General features: G+C 43.1%; 1 protein-coding gene across 5 annotated transcripts in view; it reads right to left on the bottom strand.

Moving 5' to 3' along the window:
• Positions 1-2327: 2327 nt before the first annotated feature.
• Positions 2328-13757, bottom strand: part of GADL1 (glutamate decarboxylase like 1) — a gene marked incomplete at its 5' end in the record, with an annotated part of 97071 nt that continues 85641 nt past the window's right edge. For all 5 annotated transcript variants that reach the window (XM_083404979.1, XM_083404980.1, XM_083404976.1 and 2 more), the window contains one exon: positions 2328-4073. In XM_083404979.1, the coding sequence (XP_083261105.1) occupies positions 3900-4073 (174 nt within the window). In that variant the 3' untranslated portion in view covers positions 2328-3899. The remainder of the gene's footprint in view (positions 4074-13757) is intronic.

The following is a 13757-nucleotide window of genomic DNA, read 5'->3' as shown; positions in this document are numbered from 1 at the left end:
ATTATAATGAGCACTGCCATTGTTTATTAAATTCGGAATCAACTTTTTCTTCCACACAAGATGCTACGCTGAGACTTTAGAGGTGTGAACTACTAGGCCAACTACTAGGGGCTGAGGGGGTCTTTGCCCCCCCCCCAGTAAAATATTTGAGGGGACCGGGCCCCAAAGTTGTTGGGCATTGCCATTCAAATGGTGGGCGTGCACCGTGTCATGTGGTTGATTATGCAGGGTGGGGCTTACCTGCCCCGCCCCCCACATTTTATTTAAGTTGCCAGCCCTTGGTGTGGATATGCCATGTTAAGAGAGATGATTCATCCACTATGCTCTGCAGCAATGCTGGGCAGCCTGTGGCTTCCTAGATGTTGGACTCGCCTTCCCATCTTCCCTAGCCTGTGGCCACGTTGGCTGAATTTGATGGGAGTTGGGAGGCCAACAAGGCCACAGATTTTAAGTGACTTCCTCCACGGAAATCAGTTGCCGAGTCTGGTTTTAATTTTCTTGCTGCTGAACAAAATTGCTGTATTTTTCCATTTCATCTTAATAGTATTCCTGCTTAATTATTTTCAAGTAACAAAATTAGTGCAGCGGGTAATTTAACATTTGAAGCAAAAGGATCTAATTTTGTACGTCTTGGTTTAATTTAATTTTTTTTAAAAAAAGAAATATTTTCCCCACGTTACACAATGCATTTGCCAACCAGAACAGCTTCAAGTTCATGCAACCTGCAATTAGCATGTTTAATCATGACATAGTGAATTTGTGTGCAATTACATTATTTGTACAATTACAATGTTTCAGCATTGTAGTAATAACATTTTTGCACAGGATAGTGGCCAACCTGCAGGTGTAAATAAATAGAGTGGATACTTTCCAGGCACTTGAAAACCTGCCTGGATTTGCTGACAAAATTAAGGAATGAGATTATTTCAGATCCACAGCGATAAGTAAGAAGGGAAAAGGATTTGGCCAGCTGGAGCAGTTGCAACGACACATTGTGTGCTAATTCAGAAATAAAAATTGAATGTAGCATAAGCTTATTATCCTAGCTGCCAATGAGAGACCAAAGCAGATTGGTTTCTCAGTCATTCTAATTTTTTTAAACTCCTGCTCATGACAGAATCCTCTACGGGTGGCGCTGTGGTCTAAACCACTGAGCCTCTTGGGCTTGCTGCTCAGAAGGTTGGCGGTTCGAATCCCTGCGACGGGGTGAGCTCCCGTTGCTCAGTCCCAGCTCCTGCCAACCTAGCAATCTGAAAGCACACCAGTGCAAGTAGATGAGTAGGTACCACTGCGGCGGGAATGTAAACAGCGTTTCTGTGTGCTCTGGTTTCCGTCACGGTGTCCCGTTGCGCCAGAAGCGGTTTAGTCCTGCTGGCTACATGACCCGGAAAGTTGTCTGTGGACAAACGCCGACTGCCTCGGCCTGAAAGTGAGATGAGTGCCGCAACCCTATAGTCGCCTTTGACTGGACTTAACCGTCCAGTGGTCCTTTACCTTTTTACCTACACATCATTTCCTTGCTCATAGGGCTACATGTTGGTGGCTTAATCTGGCAACAGAAAGGGCAGCTAAAGCAAGCATAGCAATTCCTTGGAAGCACGCGAGATCTGAACTGTGGGTTTAGAGCATCTATGCTTGTCCCTAAGGACTGTTCCAGACATTTAAATGGAGGTACAACCGAGGGGTGAAGAACGCACTCTCTCCCCTGCAGTGAAGATTCCACCTAAGCATTAGGAAGAACTTCCTGACAGTAAGAGCTGTTCGACAGTGGAATTTGCTGCCAAGGAGTGTGGTGGAGTCTCCTTCTTTGGAGGTCTTTAAGCAGAGGCTTGACAACCATATGTCAGGAGTGCTCTGATGGTGTTTCCTGCTTGGCAGGGGGTTGGACTCGATGGCCCTTGTGGTCTCTTCCAACTCTATGATTCTATGAATGGAAAGCCAGCTGACAAAGGGACTGAGCAGAATTTGTTGATATATTTCCATCCCACCTTTCCTGTGAGGAGCTCAAGGTGGAAAACATGGTCCCCGTTTTATCATCACAACTCCTCAGTGAGCTTCCTGTCTGAGTGGGGACTACAAAACAAGACAACACAATAGCTTCTGAGCAGGTAAGTGAGAACAGCAGGCTCACCACCAGCACCCCAGGGCAGTATATATAAATTGATTTAATAATTAAATGGTAAGAAGGGGTTCATCAGAAGGAAACTTCCCCCGGGGCCTACTCAGGCCTAAAACTAGTTCTGGGAAGATGAGAGATACGTGAGGTCCCTCTTTAACAAGTATTCAAGCTCCATATTTATTTTTTAAAAAAGAAGAAATAGTCTGGGTTGGTTTTTAAGAGTTATCAATGCCTTTTTATTCAAACATTCAACTAAGAACACACATATTTTGCACATTAGACTTCAATGTGCTGCTACAAAAAGCACTTCTAGGCAATTTGTTATGCACTATACGTATCATCACATAGATCTCACAGAAGCAGGTAAAAGACAGATCTCTAATAAATTAATCATTTCACCATGCCTGCAAATATAGCAAAACTTCTACATACAGCAATAATGGAAGAACAAGACCATGAATTACAAAGCAACTGGTTAAAACACACTGTAATAAACAAATTAAATAGAATGGATTAAACCTAGTATGGGTCTTTTCAGCTTCACAAAAGTATTTACTGTAAAATTATGTCTCTAAATATTATGGACAAATTTCAACTTATTACACACCTATATTATTTTTTTAGTGTAATCCCTCCATTTATACTCTGCTCAAGTGAAATTTGATAGTTTTTACATCTTCAGAAACACACCAGTGGATGAATCAATACAGTAATCCTTACCTTAAATAGCCACACAGCATAAAAAAATACAACTCTAGGAGATATATACACACACATACACATGTGGAATTTATTTAACTTCAATAGGCCTCTAAAATGCTTAAGAAATACCTTGCTGATGTTTTAGCAATAGAAATTTAATACAAACTGTCTTAGAAACTGTGTACAATCCCTCTGACCCAAGATAAAAAGAGAAAAGGGTGATGGATGTGTAAATTACAATAGGATGGCTTCAGACTAAATCGCACTTGATGAACTTAGATCCCATTGAAATCATCACCCACTTTCCCCTCCATTTTAATGGTACCTAAGTAGAATTAGCTTAGTCTTGCCCCAACCCAGTATTTTGTATGTAGCATTTTGGATGTTTCCAGGAAAAAATGGTGGATGGTAATTAGTGCACAACACTTAATTTCCTAGTTAGTAAGAAGAAACAAACTCTTGCATAAGTAGAGCCCACCAGTCCTGAACATCTAATCTTCACAATGCATATAAAGGTACTTTTTTATTTAATACCCACTGATCTGGCCCTACTACAGCGATGGCTTAACTCCATTCACTTTAACTAATTTATAACAATATATGTTAGCTGTTAACGGGGCCCATTATTAGCATTCACTTATCAGCCAATGACATATCAACGTTAGACACAAAATGTCTAGTTTTGAAAAGCATCGGCTCTTTATTACAAGCAAGGCTACAAAGAATTGACAACCACTTCTCTAGGCGTTCCTGGCAGTGGCTTCAGCCAGCTGGGCATTGATCTATGGATTACATGGTCTAATACCATCATGTCGCAAACAACCCTAGACATGTCTACTCAAAGGTCAGTCCCCTAGAGTTCAAGGAGGCTTACTCCCAGAAAACTGGGTAGGGGGGTGGCTAACCTTTGGCCTTCCAGATATTGTCGGACCCCATCTCTGACCAGCCCCGGTCAGCATGGCCAATGGTCGTAGATTATGGGAGTTGTAGTCCAGCAACATTTTGGAAGGCCACAGGTTGGGCGACAATGCTGTAAACTCTGCACAACTAAGGAAAGCCTAGCGCTGTGAAGCATCAACTACAAGTCCTTGCCTAGTGAGTCAATCTCGTCGAGCAGGAAGTCCATGTCCTCTCGGCTCACCTGGGGGCTGATAATGACCTGGCGGAAGAAGTTGACTTTGCCACGATGCGGCTGGTAGCCCAACATCATGCTGCCTTTCTTCATCAATCTCTCTTTAATGATGGGTGCAACCTGAAGGAAGGAAGGAAGGAAGTCATATATTAAGAATGATACTTTGCAAAGGGACTCAAGTAGGCAAGAAAGGGTCAAAATCCTGTAAAAGAAAATGAAATAAAAAGGGGGAGAATTAATTATTGAATTTATATACCACCCTGGTGCTGGAGGAGACTTCTTGCAGTCTATGGGACGCTTGAGAGTTCCATGGACTGCAAGAAGATCAAACCTATCTATTCTGAAGGAAATCAGCCCTGAGTGCTCACTGGAAGGACAGATCCTGAAGCTGAGGCTCCAATACTTTGGCCACCTCATGAGAAGAGAAGACTCCCTGGAAAAGACCCTGATGTTGGGAAAGATGGAGGGCACAAGGAGAAGGGGACGACAGAGGACGAGATGGTTGGACAGTGTTCTCGAAGCTACCAGCATGAGTTTGACCAAACTGCGGGAGGCAGTGGAAGACAGGAGTGCCTGGCGTGCTCTGGTCCATGGGCTCATGAAGAGTCGGACACGACTAAACGACTAAACAACAACAAAATATACCACCCTGTACCTGGAGGTCTCAGAGTGGTTCACAGGGAAGAATCCACATATATGTATCAAACCTTACATATGCTTGGTTTGATAAGAACCTGCAAGTTTGTACTGGCCTCCTTAAAATCTTAGGCTCTGCTTGTTTGCTCAACCAAATCTCCCTCTTCCACAATGCTTCTACATATGGAATTCTGTCCCACAAACACATCCTGGCTGGCTGGCGAACCCAGAAACTGACCTCCCTCCCACACAGGGAGATGTGCGCACAACAACACATTGGCAGGATCATGCCTCATATCAGTTAGCAGAATTAAAAACTATGGTTTAGATAAAGGGAGGGGGGGAGTGCAACAAAGCAGCTAAAATTAACATAAATCAAGTGCAATAAAATATACACGACACCCCTTTATGGGTGGTAGCACACATGTTCAAAAGCAAGAGGTGCTCACTGTTTAATACCCAACCCATTACGTTACAAAACTCAAAATAGTTCACTGTGGATCTGCATTGTCACTGGCAGAAAATGACAATTTTGCAACGAGCAGCTAGAACCTTATTGGCACCAAGGTGGAGAACAAGTCTAGTTCCCACCAAGGAAGAATGGCAGTGTAAAATGCTTGAATATGCTGAAGTGGCTCAGTCTGATGAACAGGGTAAGAGAAAACAAAGATAAGGAATATAAGGAGGAAGGGATAATATTTATTGAATATTTTAAGAACCAGTATAGACAAATACATAGCTTAGCGGGTCTCGAGTAAATCCACCAGAGTTGAAATAGATGGAGTATTTAATAGATAACAAACTGGATGATTAAAAAGATGTGGATTATGCGGAGTAGTAGAAAAGCAAAGGAATCAGGGAAAGTGTGGAAAGGAAGTCATATGGTATATGTATACATGCTGTATTTGGTACAAAGTTGTAAGTGGGACAGGGGGAGGGAAGGGTATGGGGGTTAAATATGCTCTGTTCCCGTTTTTGAAAATGCAAATAAAAATAGAATAAAAACAATTCTGGAGCACCGCTTATTTTGTTACTACCTTTGTTTTTCTCAGTCAAAAGAATACACACAAGTTACTCAATTAGTTAATGTATCGAGAAAGAAATGTTGGATTAAAACATCTCACTTGAAAATGAGAACTACAGGGGTTAGATTCTGCTCCCTGATATAATCTCTCTTCAAAACAAGCAATGCTGCTTTACATTTATGTGCGTGTGTGTCAATGAAAAAGAACTGGCCTTACAAAAAGTGTTGTTTTGGGAGTGGGGTGTCGTATCCAATGGAATGGGACATTCCATAGTGGAGTCACCAATTTGGGCGGGTCCCATCTCTGCAATACGCTGAGTATAATGCCTGCTGGAGCACTGTACAGCCAAAGGCTGCCTCAGCTGAGGACAGCTGGTCCACTTTGTAATGTCTGGTAAAGGTGGAAGATGACGACCAGGTGGCTGCCCTACAAATGTCCAACATGCGCTAGAACGTGAGATGGATGGGGTAATTTAAGGGACTCGTAAAGCCATGAAAATATAGGCCTTAATCCACCTACCTAAGGTTGCTTTGGAAACTTTAACCCCTAAGATACAAATAAAGAGTCAGTTTTCCTCCATGGCGGCCATTAAAACGGCAAAGAGGCACACACATAAACACACAGCCTCTGATTTTCACCAAATAAACACTCAACTCCTTTTGCCACACCGTGGACCGGGAGGAGGATTATAGAAATTCAGCCCCAAAAGTCTCCGTTTGCCACTCAGTGGACCAGGAGAATAAGGGGGCAAAAGCCTGACTCCAAACCACTCAACTCCAATTGCCACACCGTGGACCAGGAGTTGGGGGAAACAGAAGCTAGACACACACTCCCCATCACAGCTACCGACCAGGAGGGTAAGGATGAGGGCAGGCACTCCGTCAGCGCCAAAGCGAACCGGGAGGCACTCAGTCAGGACTCAATTTCAAAGGCAAATGTAATAGGAACGCTCACTCCGTTGCCCGTGTTAAAACAGCGAACCGGGATTAGGTGGCCAAGTCGTTTTTAAATCAGAGCAAGAGAATGCAAATGCCACACCAGCAGTCACACAAGTAGCACACACACCAAAACGAAAGAAAGACAGTTGTGACCCCAGAAAAATGGGGGCAGCTGCTGAGGGGAAGAAAAAGAGCGCTCCTGAAGGCGGGAACGGCCATTGGTGCTGCAGCAGCAAGGGCACCGGTTCTGGAGAATTTATCAATGCAAGTAAACAACTAAGGAATAAAAGAAAGGTGGCAAATAAGCAGAACGGCCAAACGTAGAGAGCAAATGAAAGGGTTTGTGGGGGGAAACACAACACGCAAAGAACTGTAAAACAAAAACGACAATCAGGGAAATCTAAAGGAAAAAAGGAGGGTTCAGAAACTAGTAAAAAACTTAGGTGAGTCAGGAGAGCTGGGAGGAGTGTACTGTTTGTGTCTAGATAGGAGGAAAAATTGAGGGTTTAGCCTATTTCCCACAAGTCTTTGTTCCTGTCTAGTGTCTCGCAACATGGTGAACACCCATTCCACGGGATACGACGCCCCACAAACTAAAACTAGTATATAACTCAACCTCTCCCTTGTTCTTCACCAGGTTTACACAAAAACACACAACCCAATTCACTTTACGAAGGCAACAAGCTGGTGGTAAATTCTTCTGACACACTCAAACCTTTCTCTCATCATGGCACAACTTTCAGGAGGAAGGATTTCATGAAAGGAGAGGACACAGGATTTTCCATTTTGCAAATTAAGTCCAAAATGACACGTAGCACCATCTTACACATGTTCAGGTTTACTCAGAGGATACTGAGTTCGTTGGGAACACTTCCAAGTGAGTGTGCTTTTAGGATTGCAGCTTCAGCATGTGATCTCAGGCATGTTGTTGATAACATAGGTGTTCCACGAATAATCATAGCACAGAAATTCACCCAAGAGTAGCTGCATCTAGGTCTTCCCAGACTATGCTGGAAATCTTGGCCTGACAAGTTCTTAATTAGAAAATAAATACTTGCCATATAGCCCTAAAAAATACAGCCTCCATTCAACCTGCTCTGGGCTCCTTCCTATGAGCAAATATACTGCCTGCTTTGATTTTGAAACTCATCGGCTCAACCTCAAAAAGGCAGTGGCAGACGCTGCTAATCGATCGATACAATAAATATGATGATCCCTACCTTTACTTAATAACATTATTTCTCCTGCAACAAAGATACACTTCACTTGATAAAGCCCAGGCAATTAATTTTAATATAAATGTCAAAAAATTACTCAATATATTTCCCAACCTATCATATTGTACACACATCCCTTGCTATTTTAATATCTAATGTGCAAGAGAATCTTGGCTTGAAATCAATGTTAGATTCAAAAGATGGCATGTTTTCACCTGAACCTGCCTCTGCTCATTTCGATTTGCTTTTGCAGTAAGTCCTGCTTTTTTTTTATTATAGGCCAACCCACTCTCTGGATATTAATTACACATCACAACATGACACAAGCACGTATCAATGAGCACAAAATACAGAATGTGATACACGGCCCGAATATTCATTTCAATTTCGATAAGTAAGGAAAAATACAAGAGCGAGAGAGAGAAAGAGAAATAGAAATAGAGAAAGCAGATATTGTTAATAAGACGTGTGTTGCAAAAGATCTAGAGTTAGTTAGGAAAATGTATGGACAAGTGAAAATGATAATTAGAATTGTTGATACCTAATGGAATTCCTTTCGCGCCCTTAACCAGCCTTGTAGAAAAATTCACTAGACTGGAAAAAAAATTTTCCTACCATTTTTCTGTGCAGCCAGATGTGTCACTGGGCTGTTTGAACTGCTAAGCTACACCCCTAAAAGAATAGCTATAACATTCTCTCTTCAGATGATGAATGTAACCTAAACCTTGTTTTTGTGTTTTTATCCCAGACATGTTCATAATGTTGCTGCTCAGTTCATAATCTCATCAATAGCTTGCTTTCTTCGTAAAAGATGTTCCTATACAGAAGAATAGAGATTTGCATAAAGAAATATTGTTGGACAACCTAAATACTACAGTAACTACACTACTTTAAATAAAACCCATCTAAAAATTGAAGTGGCTTAGCTAAGTTTCTTCCCCGTGTCCTTGTTTTGAAATTTATAGGAACTTGGCCTAGTGACCTACTTGACCTAGGTCCAGGAACAGTAATTTATTCTTGACCTATTTTGGAGCAGAAGCTTAAATTAATTTGAATTTGGGGACATTTCGCTGGCCCACATGCCAATATTCAGTCTAGTGCTTGAGGACAACCCTGTGGCTTAGTGAGATTCTCAGGAGATAAATGCTCATCTTGTAGGATGTGCTTGGGAACTTTGCAAAGTGAAAAGATGGAAATGTTTGGGAGATTGCCAGTATTTATTTATGTTTTTACATAAGAGCAATGAAAAAGTATTACTGGGCCTTTCCTCAGTCTTATGCTTTGTCCTCCCCAATGTCATTTGTGTATCACAAAAATGGCAAAATAAATGTGGAAAAATATCTACAACATATGTTTCATTGTTAGTGGACAGTGTATGAGTTCTTGGTTTAAACAATTAGGAAGAAGAAAAAAGGGAAAAAAGGGAGAGGGGGAGTGGCGGAGGGTCGGGTGATTATGCTTCTACTATTCTACTTAGTGTGTGTCAGTGTTACTTGTATGGGTTCTTGTACTAGAATCATAGAATCATAGAGTTGGAAGAGACCACAAGGGCCATCGAGTCCAACCCCCTGTCAAGCAGGAAACACCATCAGAGCACTCCTAACATATGGTTGTCAAGCCTCTGCTTAAAGACCTCCAAAGAAGGAGACTCCACCACTATTCACTTGTTGCATGCATTGGGTTTTCTCTCTCAATATATATATCACTAATGTGATTCAAAAATTGTAGGCTCTGTAACATGATTTTTAAACATTGTGTTTGAGAGCTTACAAGTTCTGGAGGCTGTCACTTCAATACCCAAGTCTCTGACCCAGGCTTCCTCAACCTTGGCCCTCCAGATGTTTTTGGCCTACAACTCCCATGATCCCTAGCTAGCAGGACCAGTGGTCAGGGATGATGGGAATTGTAGTCTCAAAACATCTGGAGGGCAAAGGTTGAGTAAGCCTGCTCTTACCTCACATGGAGGAAAGAGCAAGCTTGTTTTCTCCTGCTCTGGAAGGTAGGACCTTGAACCAATGGCTTCAAAAGGAGATTCCAACTAAACATGAGGAAGAACTTTCTGATGGTAAGAGCTGTTCAATAGTGGAGTGGTCTCCCTCAGGAGGTGGTGGACTCTCCTTCCTTGGAGGTTTTTAAGCAGAGGTTGGATGGCCATCTGTCATGGATGCTTTAGCTGAGATTCCTGCCTTGCAAGGTGTCAGATAATCCTTGGTGTCCCTTCCAACTCTACAATTCTATGATTCTATGATCTCATAGCAGACTTTGCAGTTGTGAAACAGACTGTGGATAGATGCCAATCATAAGGACATTCCCAAGTCCAAGAGAAAAACACCGAAACAAATCCTGTAGTAAATGGGTCAATGAAAAAAAAAAGGCATCATCTTTAGATTTCTGGGCTTTGCCTTTCTCAGGATGTCTTCATGAAAGTGATATTACATATATATTACACAGCACAATTCAAAGTGTTGGTGGTGACCTTTAAAGCCCTAAACGGCCTTGGTCCTGTATACCTGAAGGAGCGTCTCCACCTTCATTGTTCAGCCCAAACACTGAGATCCAGTGCCAAGGACCTTCTGGTGGTTCCCTCACTGTGAGAAGTGAAAAACATCCTGACAGTAAGAGCTGTTCGACAGTGGAATTTGCTGCCAGGGAGTGTGGTGGAGTCTCCTTCTTTGGAGGTCTTTAAGCAGAGACTTGACAACCATATGTCAGGAGTGCTCTGATGGTGTTTCCTGCTTGGCAGGGGGTTGGACTCGATGGCCCTTGTGGTCTCTTCCAACTCTATGATTCTAGGTTACAGAGAACCAGACAGAGGGCCTTCTCAGTAGTGGCACTTACCCTGTGGAATGCCCTCCCAACAGATGTCAAGGAAATAAGCAGCTATCCTATTTTTAAAAGACATCTGAAGGCAGCCCGGTTTAGGGAAGTTTTAATGCTGTATATATTTAATGCTGTATTGTTTTTAACACTCGACTGGGAGCTGCCCTCAGTGGCTGGGGAAACCCAGCCAGATCAACAACAACAACAACCACAACATATTTGTGCTTTGCTTGCATTGTGTCTTTCAGTGTGTGAGGATGTCATTTAAATGTGGCGATTGACACTGCTCAACCATGGCAACCTCATGCCCTCTAGCTGGCAGGAGGCATAATGGGAGTTGTAGTTCAAAACATCTGCACATTTGGGTTGGGGAAGGTGCATGTCTGTGCAGACAATGGCTTTCTAGAAGTCATGACTTTTTCCATGATTAGCATTGCCATTCTGTGGATAATTCTGACTTTGCACAGTATGCTTTGTGGATAGCATGGCCGGACTCTGGTCACCCTCAGCCGGCATGGCCAAGTGGCCGGGATGATGGGACTTGGGAGTCTAGCCACATCTGGAGGGCCACAGATTCTCCATCCCTGCTGCACATTCTGCAAATCGATCATATGTGGGAATTCCTGCCATAGGCTTTTCTATGCTGAAATGCAACCCATAATACCACTACCATCATGTGTCAGCAAAATTCAGCTACCCACTCCCTTTCTCTAGTCATCATTCTCACATGGCTGAAAGGAGAGCAGATTCCGTTAATAACTTCTGAATACTTTTTTTTAAAAAGAGAGATAAATTTAATTTAAATGAAGGGCAGCATGGTTTCAGAAAGAGCTGCAGCCCCCAGAGCACATTAGAGAATCAGGTGCAAAATACCAAATATTGGGTCTTGATTTCAGTCCTAGGAACTCATCACAACCCCCAAGCAGGCCATTGTTTCACGGTGTTAAAACTGCACCCTTCATTTACTGGCGTTTTAAAAAAATAAAAATCAGTGAAATGCCACAAATACTTTGCTTGTTTATTGCTTTGTATTGTGAAATTGGTTGCAGATGAATTCAAAGGCTCCCCCCCCCCCCGCCATCTCCAGCGGTAATTAAAACCAAACCCAGGTCATTTGTCAGCTGTCACCCCGACTAGGATAAACGAAATACCAAATGTTGGCACTCCCAATTGCAGCTTTGGTCCTTTTGCCAAAGCAGTCTGTAAAAACCCAAACATGTTTTTCTTTTGTCTAGAATTTGTTCTGGGCCCACATCCCTAAACCACTAATAAATTATTGCTGCGCATGAGTGCACCAGAGTTTCCCTTGCACTGCATCGTACAACAAAATGGAGAGATAGAGGCATTTGTCAAAATAATTGTAGCTGCTTCCACATTCCTCAGAGCTACTGGATGTTATGAAGAGGAAGAAACAGATGCCTCCGTATTTGCCCTACCCGTTTCATTTATTGGGGGGGGGCGTTTTTGGCTTAGACATGTTTAGTCATAATTCCAAAGATGGCAGGTTCACCTCATTGAATTCACCACCAGGCGCATAAGCCAGATGACCAGTCAAGTGTCATTGGTCTCTGTCAGCTACGATATGGGGAATTGCGGCCATGAAACATTGCGACCCGAAAGCAGACTTGAGAAATACTGCGATTAGATAAACAAAAACTATGTAGGAAATCCAGGTTGTGAAACGCTAGGGCTGAATAGGAGCGCCCATCCTGCTGTATTCTCCTGTGGGGCCCAAAAGCAGCTGCCAAAAGTCAGGAGTTGGGCTTGGGAAAGGAAAGGAAATTAGCAAAGCCCCATTAGGTACACTGATGAGTTTCAATGTGTTCTGTATATATGGAATAAGATCAAGTAGCCCAGTGCTTTCTGGGAGCAGAAGACCTCCCTAGCTTGACTATTACAGATAAAGGTAAGGGTAAAGGGACCCCTGACCATTAGGTCCAGTCGTGGCCGACTCTGGGGTTGTGGTGCTCATCTCACTTTACTGGCTGAGGGAGCCGGCGTACAGCTTCCGGGTCATGTGGCCAGCATGACAAAGCCGCTTCTGGCGAACCAGAGCAGCGCATGGAAACGCCGTTTACCTTCCCGCCAGAGTGGTACCTATTTATCTACTTGCACTTTGACGTGCTTTCGAACTGCTAGGTTGGCAGGAGACTATTACAGATACCAGGGACTAAATTCACATGTGCTCTACTACTGAGCTATGGATCCTTCCCAGTCCTCAAAGCTTAACCGATGACATGGAACTAATGGTTTTAAAACAACTTGTTTAAACAGCTTTTAAGAAGTTATGAAGCTTTTTCCTCATTTGTAGATATAATGAATATTGTGCTGGGCTTGGCTACGGAAGGTTCAAATTCTGGTGGCATCTCTGTTCTATTTATGTGCTTCCAGTTCTTTCTGAAGAAAGCTCTGGGAAGCACATGTGGAAGTAGCTTGTTTCATGCTATTTATCTATTTGATTTGTATACCGCTTTTCATCCGTGGATCTCAGCATACAGATACAAGATTAAAAACACAAAATACATAATGAAAACACGAAGATGATAATAAATAATGGTAAATAAAATAAGAAGATCTCGTTGGTGTTCCGCAGCATAAAAACACAAAACAAAGATTAAAACTCGAGCAAACCAGTAACACCCCTCGCACAACCACGTTTAAAGGTGAAGGGATCCCTGACCATTACGTCCAGTCGTGAACGATTCTGGGGTTGCGGCGCTCATCTCACTTTATTGGCTGAGGGAGCCGGCGTACAGCTTCCGGGTCATGTGGCCAGCATGACTAAGCCACTTCTGGCGAACCAGAGCAGCACGCGGAAACACCGCTTACCTTCCCGCCAGAGTGGTACCTATTTATCTACTTGCACTTTGACGTGCTTTCGAACTGCTAGGTTGGCAGGAGCAGGGACCGAGCAACGGGAGCTCACCCTGTTGCGGGGATTCGAACCGCTGACCTTCTGATCGGCAAGTCCTAGGTTCTGTGGTTTAACCCACAGTGCCACCCGCGTCCCACACACTTTTAAAAGGATATAATTGCTCTTCCAAGTAAATAAAGCTGGGAGACAAGGCTGCTTCAAGCATTCTTTTAGTCATCCCAAGGAGGAGGAAGGGGAGAAGAGAGATCTTGCTACCCTGCTGGCATGACCCTCTTGTCCGGCCCCCATGAGAT

Source organism: Podarcis tiliguerta (assembly GCF_965153285.1).
Source record: "Podarcis tiliguerta genome assembly, chromosome: 12".
Taxonomy (NCBI): Eukaryota; Metazoa; Chordata; class Lepidosauria; order Squamata; family Lacertidae; genus Podarcis; species Podarcis tiliguerta.
This window is presented reverse-complemented; position numbering and strand designations above follow the sequence as displayed.